This window comes from Mus pahari, chromosome 12 (assembly GCF_900095145.1).
Source record: "Mus pahari chromosome 12, PAHARI_EIJ_v1.1, whole genome shotgun sequence".
NCBI classification, from domain to species: Eukaryota; Metazoa; Chordata; class Mammalia; order Rodentia; family Muridae; genus Mus; species Mus pahari.
The window spans coordinates 83,134,282-83,152,662 of record NC_034601.1 but is presented as its reverse complement, the minus strand read 5'-3'; the positions used below and the strand labels follow the sequence as shown (position 1 = coordinate 83,152,662).

General features: G+C 46.4%; 1 protein-coding gene across 1 annotated transcript in view; it reads right to left on the bottom strand.

The window, feature by feature from the left end:
• Window positions 1-987: 987 nt before the first annotated feature.
• The window catches only part of Mrps6 (mitochondrial ribosomal protein S6), a 54,292-nt gene continuing 36,898 nt past the window's right edge, over window positions 988-18,381 (bottom strand). The window contains exons 2-3 of the mRNA XM_021209635.2: window positions 12,445-12,584; window positions 988-1,481 (exon numbers count right to left, since the gene is read on the bottom strand). Coding sequence (XP_021065294.1) covers window positions 1,289-1,481; window positions 12,445-12,584 — 333 coding nt within the window. The 3' untranslated portion in view covers window positions 988-1,288. The remainder of the gene's footprint in view (window positions 1,482-12,444; window positions 12,585-18,381) is intronic.

The following is an 18,381-nucleotide window of genomic DNA, read 5'->3' as shown; positions in this document are numbered from 1 at the left end:
TGAATAGGAAGTGGCCTATTTCCCCAGATAACCTCTACTCCATCCCCTTTATATCTAGTCAGGATTCTGGTCCATTACTTTTTTTAAAGTTTGCCTTATTTTTATTTTGTGTGCCTGTGCACCACATGCACGCAGTGCTCACAGAGGCCAGAAGAGGGACTAGAGTTTCAGATGGTTGTGAGCTGCCATGTGGGTGCTGGGAATTGAATCTTGGTCCTCTGGAAAAGCAGCCAGAGCTCTTAACCTCTGAGCCATCTCTCTACCCCGATCTGCTGTTCTTCAGAAATTTTTTATCATTTTTGCTTGGAAGAAGTTGAAGCAAGTGCAATCCGGGCTCCCGTGGACAAGAGCAGAGACAAACTAACAATCCACGCGAGACGGGAAGCCCTGCCGAGGAAGCCCTGGCTGGTATTGGGTTTCACACACAGGTCTGTGTCCCCTGTCCCTCCTCTGCCTGTGCTAAGACGACTGGGTTGTATAAATCAACACAGCCAGCCCCAAGCTCTTAACAACAGCAGCTTTGTCACCTGTGAGGAAAATTAACCCTGAGCAGGGACCATCTGAGAAGTCTGAGGGGCCACTCCTTTCACCAGCCCCAGGGAGGCCAAGAATGAGAGATGACTATTATTCTATACTAACATTGCCGGGACTATTATTCCAGGGAAAAGCCCGGCGGCCACCATCTCACTGACTTCTTCAAAGGCTTCCAGGGCTGAGGGACAGTGGATAGGAAGTAGAAGCCAGTGGTGAGACAATGTGCAGGTCCAACAGTCCCAACACTCACGGCCCTCCTCAAAGATCACTGACTGCCCCATGGACAGAAGAAAGCCCAAATTCTGTAGACTGTCCAGTGGTCCAGTGACAGACTCACCCAGATCCCAAACTTCCGGGTGCTCATAGAAGTTTGGGGTGTCACAGCATAACTGGAGAAGCCAGCTTTGGGGGCACACTGTGCTGGGGAAGGGGGAGAAGCAATACAGCCATCAGTGTTGAAAGAGTCACGTTTATTACTCTGCTCCCTGTGTTCCATATAGGTTTGCAAGACAATCAAGTGTGAATGACAAACATTTTGCTCTTGGAAACGCTGCAGTGGTACTGTGAACATCCCCACTCCTGACAAACTCCACAAGGATGAAATCTCAGCAGAGATGACAGGGCAGGTCTCGGCTGGCAGTTTCTACCTCCTGCAGCAAAATGGTCACGGGCTGAAGTATCCTAGACAACAACCTATCAGCACCCACAGTGCCTTAGAATTAAATATAAGGCAAAATCTGGTGGCTCTTCTTTCTCACTTCTTTCTCCTCTTTGTTGAATACAGTTTTTCTTCAAGTGGGACTGGGACTATGCCGTCACACTCTTTTACTTCATGGGTCAGAGGGTGTTTCACAATATTTGGTCTAACCACGTCAATGTCTCGAGCCAAGTGTTCCAGTATGTTTTCCACAGCACTTGTTGGAGCATAAAAATCCACCAAGAAATACCTGCAACAAGACAGAAACGGGTGAATGCTGAATCTGAAGGATAACATGCCTGCTCTGCACTCTCCTAGATCACTACTCACACTCACTCACACTCAGCTGCAAGTGCAGTGGGCACACCCAGCCTCCTTCCAGCCTGCAGCCATCACTGCGCCCCAGTAAGCTTTATCCGGAACCACCTCCCCGCAGCGGCAAGGCTGTGACACCAGGCACAGCGGGGAATCACAACAGTTGTAAGACTATGTACGTAGAATTTTCTACCCTATCAACAAGAACAGATTTTATATCATCTACTGAGTCTTTTTGTGGAAACATTTATTCAATGGTCTTCTAATTTCCCAAGGACTTTACTAGTGGCTTGGTACACCTAAAAGAAGCAGTCAGGCTATAAGTCAGCTGCTTTTCACAGTAAGGAAAAGGACCTGGCGCTCACCTGTAGGAACAAGAACTGACAGTCGGTATAACATTCATTAATCATGTCAGTGTGATGCCAAATGGTATGACAGACAGCGTGTGGCAAAATCATATCAATACCCTGCTGGGCAATGTCACGAGGACTGTCCACTGCCCACCTCCGCCGTGCACACTCAAAAGCAGCCAAGTGTAGCAGTGCACACTAGCATTCAAGATACAAAGGTGGGAGCATCACTTCAAGTCAAAGCCAGCTGGCCTCTACAGTGAGTTACTCAGTCAGCCCTGGCTATGTAGAGCTCGTATCTCAGAAACCCAGAGGGCAGGGGCAGAGGTTAGGCCTCCACTGCACTGCTTGCTCTGGACAGCGTGGTTTGTTAGACTGTGAGCAGGACACTCCAAGGTCTGGCCATGTTCTAGCTGGCTGACATCCATCTTTATAGCTGCGCTCCCCCAACTCTCAAAGTGCAGTCCCACCAATGTTCCCCTTAGTGCTCATCCCTGCTTCCCATGTCTGTGGCCTTCTCAGAGGCCCCCTGAGTATCCCCTGCAGAGCAGCCTCACTGCGCAGCCATGCTTCCGCTGTCTCCCTCACTATCCTGCCCTGCCCTGCCCTGCCCTGCCCTGCTGAGCACTGCCTTCACCACTAGCACGGTGGACATCTGCTTACCGTCCCCCTCACTCCTCCCTGGGGCTAGCCTCTGCTGCCCAGTGCAGGAAGGTGCTTTATGTCCTTATGTGCAAACAGGCTTATCCACCTGTGAGTGGGTAAGAGCACCCGACTGCTCTTCCAAAGGTCCTGAGTTCAAATCCCAGCAACCACATGGTGGCTCACAACCACCCTTAACAAGATCTGATGCCCCCTTCTGGAGTGTCTGAAGACAGCTACAGTGTACATATAAATAAATTAATTAATTAAAAAAAAAAGAAAAACAAAACAAAAAGGTAAACTAGAACATGAGTGAGACCAGATACTAATTTATCGTATCACTAAAATTAGCAGGGCTCTCACCAGGCAGTGCAATAGGAACACATCAATCCTGAGAACAACAAAGGTGAAATGATTGCAAATTTTGTGAATATAAGAACACTGGGGAATACTGTGGATAACCTGTTTAATGAGTTTGACATTTCAGATAAGAGTCAAAGTTCATTTTAGAAGAAGTAGATCACCGACATAGTTTTGTATCCATGAAGGAAAGTCACCAACTCTAACACAAACTCAGGGAAAGCTGGAAAACACACCTCAACTTGTTTATGGGGTTAATATCACCTTATAACAAAACCAAACACAGATACCACAGGGGACAAACCAGGAAGATGAAAACATCAGCAACAATCCATGACCTGACCACAGTGACACGTGAGGACAATGTTATCACATCCAAGTATAGTGTCTCCCAAGAATGTAGTGCTGAATTAATATTAGAAAACAACCAGCCAACAGAATTCACTTCACTGAGGAGCGAGGAAAAAAGTATGATAACTTCAGTAACCATATAAGTAAAGAGAAGATTTTCTAAAATCCTATAACTAGCATCTCACCAAGTGTGGATATCCCCATCCCCAGACAAAGAACAAAGATGTCCCCTAGCACGGTACTGGAGATGCTTGAGAGCAATAGGGCAAGAAAAGTCAGCAGGAAGCAGCAGACTCTGGCGCTCCTGCCTCAACCTCCTTGGACCCTCCGTGGATCCAAGGGCCTTAAATAAATGTCTTTTGGGTTGGTTTGGTTTTTTGCCTTTAAAATTCATACCTCTTGCTTTAACCTTCTTGAACATTGCCCATGTTATATACATTTACTATGGCATCTATATTTCCAATGCAAAGTTTTCTTATTCTAAATAAAGATTATAACAGAGAACCTTTCTGTTATTAAGACTGACAATGGGTAAGAATTTTTCAATAGTTTAGATGTCTGCTCAGTCTGACTCACAGTTTCAACATCTCAAATAAAAGACCAACAAACTTAATTTTCAAGTGCAAATAGAAATACCAAGAATGCACAACAGCCAAACACCTCTGATAGAGAATAGGGCAGAGCAACAAACATCACCTCTTCCCAAGCCTTAAAAAGTAATAGTGATGCAGACAGTGTGACTCCACACAGACCCATGCGGACAGTGTGACTCCACACAGACCCATGAAGACAGTGTGACCACAGACCCATGCGGACAGTGTGACTCCACACAGACCCATGCGGACAGTGTGACTCCACACAGACCCACGCAGACAGTGTGACTCCACACAGACCCACGCGGACAGTGTGACCACAGACCCATGCGGACAGTGTGACCACAGACCCACGAAGACAGTGTGACCACAGACCCACGCGGACAGTGTGAGCACACAGACCCATGCAGACAAGTATAATTGATTCTTTTATTATTATTATTATTAAGGTGCAAAGACAGGACACAGGAGAAAAGTCTTTTCCTTAATGCTTGAAAAGGTACATTTTGTTCCTTACTTGTGTACCATACAGGAAAACTAACTCAAAAAATGGAACAAACTGAAATCAAACATTAAATATCAAAAAAAAAAAAAGAAAGAAAGACTTCCTGACCTTGAGTCTAAGCCAAGATCCATCAGACAGTACAAAAAGTACAGTTAATAATAGGAAAACACAACAAAGGAGACCATCGACAGTAAAGACAATTCTTTAAGTAAAAAGGCAAGATGTAGTCAGGATTTGCTAATTATATCTCTAATAAAAGACCTGAAGCTAGCATACAAAGAACTCTCAAAATTTAATTAAAAATAAAAACAAAGTAATTTAAAACAAAAATAAAATACGCCTCTATTTAAAAAGTTGTAAATGGAACAGACCAAAGATCTCTGAGTTCAAGGCCATCTGGGACAAAGCAAATCCCAGATCCAGGTGTGGTGGCACACACCTTTAATCTGGGCCACACCCTCTGCTGGAGACCTACATAAGGACATTGGAAGAAGGAAGATTCTTCTTTGCCTTGTGGGGCTGAGCAACTGCTAGATCCTTGGACTTCCATTCACAGCTGCTGCTGACCATTGTTGGGAGTTGGACTGCAGACTGTAAGTCATCAACAAATTCCCTTAGTATACAGAGACTACCCATCAGTTCTGTGACTCTAGAGAATCCTGACCGATACAGAAGTTGGTACAACTTACAACAGTAAGATACAATTTAAAACCAGAGTTAGCCTCCAAAGCCCACCCACAGTCAGGCACTTCCTCCAGCAATGCTGCACTTCCTAAACGTTCCTATAGTACCAGCTTGACACTCAGCACTTAAATACAGGAGCCTATGTGGGACATTTCTCAGTCAGGCCACCATACCACTCAAATGACTTCTTGGGGCCACACACAATGTATGTCTTTACTCAATGAAGAGGTAATGGCTTGTGATGGTTATAGGGGCTTCGCACCAACTTCCCCACAGTCTCTCTCCAAGGTTTAATTCCATTTATTTTGACCCAACACATACACACAAACTAAAGGGTTGTAACCACCCAATTTATGAATTGCTCACTTGTTCGAAACTAAATTGTGATTACTTACCTTAAGCAAGGCTAGAAAGCAGAGTCTAGAATGTTCCGTGGGAACTGTCTTAAACCACCTCCTCCATGCTAACGGCTAGTATCTTTTACTCATTTATTTCATTTTGGCTACTTGGTGGTGGGTGGAATGCTTTAATCCAACACAGTCCCCAGCACCTTCTTTTCTTCCAATTGTCCATTCGTCCTTTTACTGGGTATTTATCAAATGTTCTTCCTAACCACAGCACACTCTCTAAGAGGCCTGCCTCACTCACTCACTCACTCATACTTTGCTTAATGTTTCCTGCTTCTGTCCATGCACAGCCCTGCACTGGCAGGGAGCAAGGAGGGACAGATTCTGTTCCGGCATCCTGGCCCGGAATGCATCAGCACTGCTGTCAGCCCTATGGTGCCCCAAGCCTCCTCCTCCTCTGTGAGTTCTAAGTTCTATCCTTCCTATAGTCCAGAGGCAACTCACTTAAACACCAGTTCTGAGCCAACCTTGGCTTTCGCTACAGTAAACAGTAGGCTGTGCTTTCTTCCACTTCCCACTCAACTGCCTCACGGATTCCTCAAGCACACTTAGGGGCAGAAAAATCTTGACGGTGAAAGAAACAGTGTGCTTACAGATGCCCACAGCCAGCTCAGCCACCTTCCAGGTGATGGCTGCGGCCTTCCTGGTCACTGCGTACCAACTCATCCAAACGCACACACAAAGCTTTAAGTAGCTCTCTGCGGTAAGAGCAAAAAGAAAGCCCAGGATGGGCTCTGGCAGAGCAGATGTTCCAGAAACCTCCCAGTGCAGACCTTGAAGAGAAGAGTCTTATGCATTTTAATTTTCAACATGCCTTCGTGTCTTCAGGAGGGCAGTAGGAACCTTGTGTGTCAGCTGAGGAAATGAAGAAGAGGCCATGAAGCTGAGTGTCGGTCCTGCCCGGCATTCTTTTCTAGTCTCTCTTAACGTCACAATCCAATGTCAACTAGAACAGAGACTGGGAGGCTTCTACGGCCTCCTTAGCTCACCCCGCTGCCATGTGTGTGCGCGTGCGTGCCCTGCAGTGAGGATCGCAGGGATCAGGCCCTTCCACTACTAGACACAAAAGAATTGCAGAATTATAGGCTGTAACTGATAGGTAGGAAGATATAGCCCAATCCTTCTCACTTGAGGAAATGACAACCAGAAAGGGAACTGGTCTGCATTTTCCACAGCATCCTGTGGAAGCCAGGCCCTAGACTGCACCTCATCCCTTGGTACACAGTACTGGTACTCTGGAGGCTTCTCAAGGATAACCACAGGTTTGGAGGTTTTCAGAATCAGCTGCTTCTTGGCCTCTGGGAGTCTCCACTGCTACCAAACCCCGTGTCCTTTACCCTTTAACTTACTCCACCAGTCTTCCAGTCCATTGGCAACCAAACCCAAACAAGAGCTCTGGCCAAACTGCAAGCAGGTTTGTGCCCACAACCACAGCATGTGACTATCATTTCAAGCTTATCACTTTGCTGATCTGTGCCTGGGGCTGATGTGGGCAAAGACTGTTTCTACTCCCCAGGCTCCCCATTACACCATGGAAATTTCCATGAAAAGGAAACACCCAACAGAGAAGGGGGAAAGTAGCTCAGAGATGGGCAGATACACTGCATTCACCTCTCCTTGAAAGCCAAACCACCACTACCATCTTCCTCCTCCTTGAGGTCCAGGCATACTCAATCTGTGTGTTGGAGTGGCCCAGTCTATCCATGGCTTCTTACACACAAAAAAAAACAGCTGCAAGGTTCCTGGTTGCTTCCACAGTATCCTTTTCTTTCTTAACTACTTATCTAAATAAACTCAGGCAAATGTGCATTGCACACAAACCTCAGAAGGCCGAAGCAACCAGATGCACAGGTGTCAGCCTCTTAGAACAGTCCTTTGGCCAACTGACATTTTAAGTCACTGGTCTATTAGTCCAGGCTTCTACAACTTCCATAAGATCCCCACTCCATCCACACTCAGCCGTGGGCCCAGACAACAGAGCACTGAGAGAGACCACCCCAGCCCCATTACAGCTGTGCCTCCTACACCCCTGGAGGATGGCGAGTTTCAGATGTAGCACGCTGTCTTCCTCCTGACAGCCTATGAAGGCATAAAGCCAGACCTGTGCCAAGAAGGCAGTTCTGCTATCAGCGCCCTACAACCGCCTGCAGATCCAGGGAAGGAGACATGAATAAGGCTAAAGAGAGACCAGGGTCTCCAGGGGCTTGGGAATGTACCTCACTTGCTTTCAGGACTGCAGCCCCACAATGGAACAACTGTTGAGCATAGCGACTTAGGCAAAGCGTGGAAGGTCTTGGTGTGTGGACCTCTCTCATTTCCATCCATGTCACTCATGGTAAAACCACTTACAACTATGACTCCCCTGCAACCGCCCAACAGGCCTGAAAGAGGACAACCCAATCAAACAGTGACAGCAAAACACTCCAATCAGTTTCCATTTCCCATTTTTATTTTAATCATTAACTGAACCAATGAGTGGACAGAACATTTTGGGAAAAAAAGTCAGTGTGATAATCTAAAAGTCTAATTACAGTACACAACCCAGCCTTTTTAAGCACATGCTGTACACAGAGAAAACAGGCAGGCAGCCAGATGGGGTAAGCAGTCCTATGGCGGCCTTGAACACAGAGCCCAGCAGTGTTTACATTTAAAGCTCTGTTTTCTGCATGTGGTTCTAACTATACGGAGCTGTCCCCTGCTGTCCCCAAACTGCTCCCTTCTCTGCTGAGCTGCACACCAACACCACAGAGGTGGAAGTGAGGTGCTCACTGCCTCCAAGCAAGGAGAGCTGGGGCCAAAACAGGTTCATAGCACTAAAGCACATCTCATGACAGATGCAATGTTCAAAAGCCAGAGAGCAGTGAACTCTGCTTCTGCACAAAATGGCCTACAGGTGGCAACTTACCCTCCTCTGAATTTGAGACAATTTAACTCCATCAAACTCTCCACTACAAGGGCCAGGGCTCCAAAGATCTGAAAAGGCCCAGAGAAATGGCTTCAGAGGGCAGGTCATGCCCAATACTGGGAACAATGTGCTCAAGCTGGCTCCCTGCACAGCAGTCCTCTCCCAGGGAACCAGCTTCCAGACCTGCTACTCCTCTAAAAGCTAGCCCTCGCCCTTCAGCACCGCAAGGTCAGAATCAGGCTATGTCACTGCCCAGGGCTGAGCCCTCCAGCCCCACTGTTAGAGGTGTTGGTAATGTTCTTAGATAAAAAGGTCACATTCTTTCAAACTCCTCTTGTCTGAGCCCCACAAACAGAGCTCTCTTACATTGGAGTTATGCTCTTTGTCACCGTCCTGCTCAGACACCCTCCCCTTCCCAGTGGCACACAGTGGAATTTTCCACTGAAGCGCTCAGTGGCTCCTGGTGGGTGGGGAGTCTGCAGCAGCAGAGCATCCAGGAACTCGTCTGTTTGAAGACAGAGTCATCTGTGTGGATGCCTGTTCCTAGACTGTCTTGGTTAAACCTTTCCCAGACATCACAGAGGCAGCAGGTTATTCACCTTAATGCCAAAGGCTGTCTACAGACAAACCCATTTCTTTTTCTACCCATCTGTTGGCTCTCATGCATTGTAAAAATGAGTAATTCTACAAATCTTGGGGGAAATGCCACTTAAAAGAAACCTTCAAGGACACAGCATCCCCGCCCCAAAACAAGCTACAGAACATGCACACACAGAAACAGAGCCAAGGCACAGGCCTTGACTTGACACTGGCAGGAAAACATAAGAAGACAGAAATGTTAACTAATAGGAAAACTACAGAGGAGACTGAATCTCCTCTAGAGAGGGTGCCAGCGCTCTCAGAGTAAGGAAGCTGCAGACATACTTGGGAGCAGTCCGTAAAATCCCACTCATTCACCAAAGAGCTGCTCATTCTGCTCAGCTGTAACCGGCAGGGTGTCCTGCACACAGCCAGCAGAACTGTACCATAAGCGTCTACCCAAACTTAAGGCCAGAAGTCCTTTCACAACTAAAGCGTTCTCATGGACATGAAAGTGAGTCCAGTCTCCTGGGCAGTCACAGGCTGCCTGAGGCTCGCAAGTTCAGCTCTGAGAGATCTTCTGTCCTCCCTGCAGCGCCCAGTGCAAAGAGCTTCAAACTGTATGCAGCCCTGAGTGAGTCTGACTGCGTGTCTGCAGCAGGGCATCACTAGGCCTCAGGAAGATGCTAGCCCTTTTTAGCAAAGGCCAGGGAAACATCCACTCCCGTTGCTCCCTTTACAGTGTGTGACAACAGGTGATACCTCCCAAAGGTATCCCTTCCACCAAATAGACAGGTTCGAGGTGAGCTTGCAGAGACCTGAGTGGGACCAGAGTGAATCCAAAGGGAAGAATACTTGCCAGCTTGTCTGAGACCGGCAGCTCTAGGTTCCAGGCACTGCCTGTGACAACAGGTGGTAACTGAAGCCAGGGCTTCTATCTGGAAAGCTGATCCATGAGAGCAAAGGCTCCCAACCGCTCCTACTGGGCCCAAGAGGCAGAAGATCTGTTCAAGCCTGCTCTGTTACAAGGTCATGATCTGGCAGCCAGCTGACTTGCCACATGCTGCCCTTGGGAACACAGAAAAATTATACACATAAAAGCTACAGGTGTCTGAGACCTTGTCACCATCTTTGATAAGGGTGACCAGACAGACCAGGCCCCATTTGGAGCCAGGTGGAACACACAAGAACATTTTTAATAAGTTTTAGATGATCCTCAGCTGAGAATAAACAAGTCTGCAATTCCACAACCCCTGAAGACAGTGAGCACTTCATCTGTACACTGGCCTGCCAGTTTCCCCATCAAGGTGTTGTGGGGGCAAGCAAGTTCCCAGTAACAGATTTGCAGGCCAGTTTCCAGAACATACCTGCTTCTCAAGGACCTGACCAAATCAGTATGTGCAATAATGACGTTTCTCTTTTCAGCATAAACTGGTTATAAATAAATAATAATATCAAAACCACTTTCAAAGTGTACCTTCCTCACCAGGGGAGGCTAACCCTCCAACTGAAACCTTTCCCCACCTAAGCATTTCTCTCCTTACTCTCTTCCTTCAGCCTGCTTGGCCTCTGGGCAACAAGGGGTCAACTGGGGAAGGATCTAAGAGAACGGCAGTGCACTGCTCTGTCCTACTGAGAAGCAGGCATGTGGCAGACTCTCTGATCTGTGTCTAGCACTACTCTTGCAGTGAGAGCATCACTATTCAAACTCCCCTTGCTGCTACCTATGGAGCACAAGCACCAAGTCATCCAATCAACTGACAGCTGTGACACCAGCAACCCCAACCAGGCCAAGCATCATCTGAGACCTGTGGATGCCTTCGCCTGTAGCACATGGCACGGCAGCGTATGAATGTGGGCCCTGGAGGACATGCAGGCGTATTTAATTAATGGCACATACTGTTCTAGATATATACTGACTCCTGCACACAGAATCTGTGCCTTGGCCAAACTCTGAGTACACGTCACAACCTTCAGGGCCGCTGAGATGAACCAACACTTTAAACGCTAAACACATCATCGACAAACCAATCTTGTTTCTTTGCCATTTTTAGTGCACTTTCAGTGGTATATCATGTGTGTGACACTTCTTGATTACTCACAATGCATATAAGCTATCTATCAAATGGAGAAATGCCTCCTACAGGGAAGGCCAAGCTTAATGACTCTGAAGAATCCAACTGGCTTCAAACTCCCTAAGGCAGGCAATTCTAAATATACTAGACCTCACAGGCTCATTTAACAGAAAACACTGTGGAAAACATTCATTACTATATAGAAGGAAAGTGTCATGCTCGGGCCAGCAACATGGCTCACGTGGAAAAGCTTGCATACAAACTTGACCACTTGAGCTCAATTCCTAGATCCTACAAGGTAGCAAGAGAGATCCAACTGTCAAGAGCTGTCCTCTGACTTGCGAGTGCACACACACACACACACACACACACACATACACGGGGGGGGGGGGGAGGGGGCACAGATGAGCACTTCTTACAGAAGGGCTCCTCACATTGATATGCTAATGTGTCTATAGAGAGAAAGGCCATATAAGGCCCTCACATGAACTGATGTCACACACCCAATGTTTGCTTGTTCCAAATCTCTGTAAATTAGTATTCAGGACCTTCTACAGATAAATGCAGGCAATGACTGTCCTCAGCAACACAAGCCTAAAACCTGAGGTCTTCCTTGTGGTGCTTGCTCACGGTGCACACCTGTAGTGAACTGCAAAACCCCTTCTTTGCTAGGGGCTCTTCTATTCTCTCTCTCTCTCTCTCTCTCTCTCTCTCTCACACACACACACACACACACACACACACACACACTCTATCCTTGTTGTGACTGCGGAAGAAGCCCAGCCACTGGTTCTTTCTGTTTCCTAGCAACACTCAGGCAATCTGGCAAGGCCCTCACAAGAAGCTGAACACAAATCAAGGCGACACAATGACTGTGTCTGCAGTGTGTGACTTCCTGGACCACCCGAGTGCGCTGCACACACTGTGAAACCACAGGAATAAAGCAGTGCCCTGGTGATGTCTCCAAGACAATTCAAAGGTGACACTTGAAGCCAGTACCCAAGGATGTCCAGGGACGCTGGTGACTGCACAAGGTACAGAGACCGAGTGAGAGGCCTGGACAGAACACACCTTCAGAAAACTGAGCACTGTGTGGAGTGGCCAGATTTCCCTCTGTGCAGCTGGCTCCGGCTCCAGGCCAAAGAAACTTACTTTGCCTATGTACGTGTAACCTGAGGTATTCTGAAGGTAAACGTTCTGAAGCTGAAAACAGAGCTCCCCCCAGCAGGAGCCTGTAAGCTGTGACTCTGTTCCTGGCTTTCCGTTCTGACCCACCTGGTTGGTCAGTCTAACATCCCAATCTGAGACATAACACTGCTTTTGTAAGTGATACCTGAAGGACACCCAGAACACCCGGAACCTGAGGGCAGCGGCACTGTGACAATTTCTAAGATGCTCAGTATTCTTTCCCAAACCCACACTGAATCCATCTCATGGAGAAACTTACCCTCCTCGGCTGTGCTGCTGGCTGTGACTGGAGATCCTGTATGGGAGTGCACGCTCACCCAGGTTTTCCAGATTCCTCACAATGGCGCCTCGGTCCATCAGGGATTCTACTGTACGTTTCAAAGCAGCGGCGGTCTCTGGCTGTTTTATGTTTTCATTTTTAAAGAGAAAAAGAAAAAATAGTCACAATCAATATGGAAACTGGAATGGTGATTAAGTCCACACTATTCAGGGATCAGCACAGCCCCACGGATCTGGAAGGCAGAACTAACAAATGGGGTCCCAGCAGGCTCACACAGTGCCAATCACTATCCTTTCTATATTATGACTCACACAGAAATCCAGGAAATCAGCCTATGGGCAGGGCACCTGACTAATGTACCAGGCACAGCTAAGGGGGAACAGGTTCAATTCCAAAGGAAAATTGGGAGATTGTAATCAAAAGGGCAAAGGTCCCAACCTACACCCTCAGGGAGCTAATAATCTAACAAAGAGTTTAACAGAGACACAAGTAAGGGGACCAGACAGCAGAAAATGACAGTGGCCTTGATATAGACATGTGCATGTGGCTGCACTGTGTGGGTGCCCAGATCCCAGGGCTCACTGGCCAGCCAGTCTACCCACACTCTGGTCTGGTGAGAGACCAAGTCCCACAAATGAAGGCGACAGGTAAAACTTAGACGATACCTGACGTAAACCTGTGTTCCTACCCCCCCCCCCCAGTCCCTACGTGCACAGATAAGTACACACCTCTGTCAAAAAAGAAAACGGCTCCCTAAGGAAGGCGGGTGAAAACAAAGCACATCTCTCACTTTGTGTCGAAGTCCATCGAGGCATGAGCTGCCTGAGAGGACTGACTTGTTTTGCTGTAATTTCAAATTAGTCAGCAGTTTAAAGAACACCCAAGGGCTGGTAAGATTGCTCAGTGGCTAAGAGCACTCAGTACCCAACCTGAGCTTAATCTCTGGGACTCACACGGTAGATGGAAAGACCTGGCTCACACAAGTTACCCTCTAAATGCACACTGTGGGAAGTGAGCCTACGCTTGTGCACATTAAAAAGATAAAATTTTTAAGAAGAAACTGCAAGAGAAACAAAGATTTTTGGTTATTAAGGTTGCTCATTTTTTATATATCTTACCTCAAAATAAAGCAGATTCGCAAAGACAGGGCCTCAAACTTTGTTTTGGCAAAACAAAGTCGTATGGGAACACAGCCAGCTCGCGCATCTGAAGTGTTTATGGCTGTCTGTGCTTAAAGCAGATTTGTAGCTACAGCAGAGACCAGACAGCCCCAAACCTGATAATTACTATGTAGCCAACCTCTGTTCTACACTGTGAAGGATCAGGAAGCCAGCAGCGCTTCCGTCCATTCACCCTAAAAGGTACTACAAATCAGAGGCAAGCCAGTGACTGAGTACAGAAAGTGAATTCCCAGTAAACAGGTCAGCAGGCTGATGACCACTGTCAGCCTCAGCTCGCCATAGGCTCAGAACCAATTCCATAACTCGCTATTCTATTGACCCATCCCTAACCTAATTCACATCTTGCAACACATGGCCTTGTGTGGTGCTGGAGAATCCGTGACTGGTAAGAAAGTTGGTGCCTATCTGGATTTACATTAACATAGCATTTTGCCCTACAGTAGAGCCTTGAGCAACAGCAGGGTTTGTCTGTGCCAACCCCCTACACCTGAAGCCCCAAATCCAAAACTAAACTTGATTATCCAAACACCTGACTCCTGGCTAGTTAACCAGAAGTCTCGCATCTATCAGATGTCCCGTGCGCTACATGTGCTGAAAACCTGACAAGCAACAATCACCTTGCTATGGCAGAGACAGAGCGGACTTGCTCGTGGTGGTCGGCTTCACTCCGGGTAACACCTGCGCTTACTGTACAAGCAGCAAGACCTCGCTGGGAATGACCACAGGGGTCTATCACACAGCACTCAACTCAACACAGAACTTAATATTTTGCCTTTAATTCTTCTGACACTCTCAACTAAAAAGTGTTGTGTATTACTTTTAGCTTGTGTTTTGTTTTGAGACAGGACCTTTCTCTGTAGCCTAGGCTAGTCTAGAACTTACTAGGCAGCCCCAGCTGGCCTTAGATTTTGACAATTCTCTGCCTCAGCCTCCCAAATGCTGGGAATATAGAAATGAGCCACCATGCCTGGCAAGTGTGCTAACTTCTAAGCTTGTACAATTGCTCTGTATGTATTTTATAATAGTAAGTGACACAACGAGTTGTTATCTATTTTACGTATTCATTCACCACATCGTCTATTATTTTTGTCCCATAGTTCTAAGCTTTACCTGATCACTAAACATGCTAAACACATCTTGAAATGTTTACTGGCCATCTGCGTTTGTACCTTTGAAAACTGTTCAGTTTATTGGCTCAGTTGCTGATTACAAAATTGGAGGGTTGGTGTTTAATTTCTGTAGTTCCTTATACTTTCTAACCATGGCCTGTCTAAAGCATGGCTGTTAGAGATCTCCCGTTCTGTAGCCTGTCTCTGTACTATGCTCACTTCCCATCCCTTTAATTTCATGGAATCCCACTTGCAAATTCTTGGGCTTACTTCCAGTGCTGTTAAGAGTCTTTTTCTTGAAAGTTCTTGCCTGTGTCTGTATTCTGATGTGCTTTCCCTAACGTCCCCCTCAGCATCTCATGGTTTATATTAAGGTCTTTTATCCACTTTGAATTGATTTTTGTGCAGATTAAAGACAGGGATCTGATTTCATTCTTTGCATGCTGGATAACAAGCTTTCCCAGGTAAAATTTTTTGAAGTTATCACTTTTCCAGTATGTTTTTCACACCTGGGTCAACAATTAGGTTTCTATAGCCACACGGGCTCATCTCCGGGTTCTCGGTTCAGTCCCACAGGGTGTACAAGTCTGCGTCCGTGCCTGAGGCGTGCTGTCCTCGTCACTATGGTTCTGTAGTGTAGCTCTGACTCGGGTACTGTGGAACTTCCAGAAGGATGCTTTCTCTTAGGACTGACTTGGCTAGACAGGGTATTTTATCTTCCATGTGGGCTTCAGAATTCTCTTCTCCTAGTTGTATGTATTTAACTTTGTTAGGGGCTGCACTGAACCTGTAGCCTGCTCAGTAACATGCTCCGTTTCTGCCACATTAATCCTGTTGATTCATGAGCACAGGAAAATCTGCCATCTTCTACCACTGCTTTCCATTTCTTTGATGTCTTTCAAGTTCAATCTATGTAGCTGGCCTATTTCTACAGTTTTTGTTGTTATTGCTAAGTATGAAGAGTGGGCACTTTCCCAGCAAGTTCACCACTGGTACAGAGATCCCACTGAATTTGTGTCCTGAGACTTTCCTAAAATACACATTAGTCCTCCAAGTTTGCTGGAGCGCACAGGATGCCTTACACGTAGGACCACATCATGTACAAACAGGTCAGCATGATATGTCCTATTACAGTCTTTTAATTTTCTGCTCTTTCCTGGTGCTCTGGGTAAGAGCTCAAGTATGACATCAGAGAAAATCTGCCTCGTTTCTGAGTGTTAGTGCAATGTTGACCACACACTCACGGCACACAGTCTACCACGCTAATGATGTTCCTTCTGTCTCTCCTTTGTCTAGAACTGCCAAAACTCCGGTAAAGGCCTTTTTTGCATCATCATAAAGTCACAGATGCACCGTCCTACAACCTTGGAATGAAACCAACTTGGTAGTGATGTGATTTTTTTTTTTCTTGAAGTATTCTTGAATTCAGTTTGCAAATGTTTTGTTGAAAATTTTTACATTTACGTTCATCAGATTAAACGATCTGCAGTTCTTCTCTTTGTTCTGCCCCTATGTGGTGTTGATATCAGGGTAAAACCAGCTTTACAGAACAAGTACTTTCACTTTCTATTCTGTAGAACAGGTTGGGAAGTACCGCTGTTGGTCTACCTTACAAGTTTGATGGATAGCTCCATGGGGCACTGAGAAGAATGTGTTTTCTTATCTGCTGGATAGACCGTTTTATAAACATCTGGTAATTCCAACTGCCCTATGATATTATTGAACTCCATTTGCTGACTGAGTTTTGAAGACCTGTATAAAAGTGAGAGTGGGGGCCGGGCGTGGTGGCGCATGCCTTTAATCCCAGCACTCGGGAGGCAGAGGCAGGCGGATTTCTGAGTTCGAGGCCAGCCTGGTCTACAGAGTGAGTTCCAGGTCAGCCAGGGCTATACAGAGAAACCCTGTCTCGAAAAACCAAAAAAAAAAAAAAAAAAAAAGTGAGAGTGGAGTGTTAACGTCTCCTGTCACTACTGCAGCAGAACCTTTCCTGTTTGTTTCAAGAGACTGGGAGGCACATCAATACTTACAACTGTTCTATCAGTAGTTTCTCTCTTCTGACTAGTTCTGGTATGAGATTAGCTATGGCAGCTTCTTTCCAACCTCCATTTTCTGGGTAAGCTGACCTTTATCCTCTGACTTGGTTTCCTTATACCTTTGCCAGTATGTCTAAAGCAACAGATAGTTGGCTCTTATTTTCTAATCCAGTTAGTCTGTATCTTTTAACTGGTGAGTTGATGCTATTTCCATTTAAAGTTACTATTGAGGGATGGTGACCTGACTGTAGTAACAAATACAATGCTCTGACAGTCATCCTTGTAAATGCAACAGACTAAAGATGGTATTTGATTAAATTCTGCAAGATTCATAGAGCAGGCATAATGGTCACTCTGTAAAACTTAAAATCACTAACAGTATGCAGAACAGTTCTGGGCAAAGCACCCACCAACCTTCACCCTGCTGCTTGAACATGACTTACAAGGAGTGAGCTATAAAAGAGAAGATACTGTACACAGCTTTGCTACAAGCAATGGAGCAGCACAGATTTTCAGGAGTGTGCCTAATTCCCTGGTACCAGAAATGGAAGTCAAGACTTTTGAAACTGTCAATTGGAATCAGGAACAAACCAAATACTATTTCTTATGTCTCAAGATATTTATCTGGAAACACTGTTTTCAAAGTTTCTTTCCTCCAACAAGTATGTCCAAGTTGCTCACTATGAAATCTACCCTCAAGAGACAGACAGGGGTGTGAAGCCGACTCCTTCTGTTAAAGCATGCTACAGGTAGGGAGACAGTTGCTGACAAGTGGACGATTAAAGCTCAGGCAAAACTTACATGGGAAGAACCATCATTAACAGAGCTCGGAGGAAGAGACAGCCACGGTTAAGTGGTAGGTTATCGAAAGCAAAGTTCAGCCAGCCCCTGAAACAGAGTATAGAACAAAGCGCTCAGAACAGAGCAGATCTGGATCCGGCTGCCAGCAGCAGAGCGGGAGAGCAGGGAGAGCCACGAGCTGCAGGGTGGGGGAGTCAGGGCGGAAGCCACTGAGCTGTTTCCTGCCCCCTGCACTGTCCTGTTTACAGTTTGTTTCTTTAGAACTTACCTACAATGCTGGTAAAAATCTAACTTTTCTGGAGAGAACCCAGCAGTGTTCACTAGCTTAATCCATCTTACCAACACCTAGACATTACCCTTTGTGCTAGGAACACAAAAGTCATCCTCCCCGCTCTCTGCAGCGTGGCTAGATTTCTCAGTTACCCACTTAGCTGCTCAGTTAGTAACCCACTTCCCCTCTTGCTGTTTGTATCCATTACTAACTTCTGTTGATCTCCAGTCTGTGGTAATCAGTCTGCTCACTACCTCTGTGGGGCTGACTTATTTAGCTTCTTCAGAAGTAAGCTCCTGCAGTTTTGTCCTCCCGTGCCTGCTCTGACATGCAATATACCCTTCAGACTCATCCTTTTTGGTGCAGGTGACATGAGTTTATGTCTGAGTATTTCACTATGTATTTCTGCACGTTCCCTATCATCCACTCAGCCTCTGGTAGACTCACAGGAAGATTCTGTGCCTTGTCTGAGGTGAACACTGCTATCACACATGGGGAGTTTCTCTGAAATACACTGATTT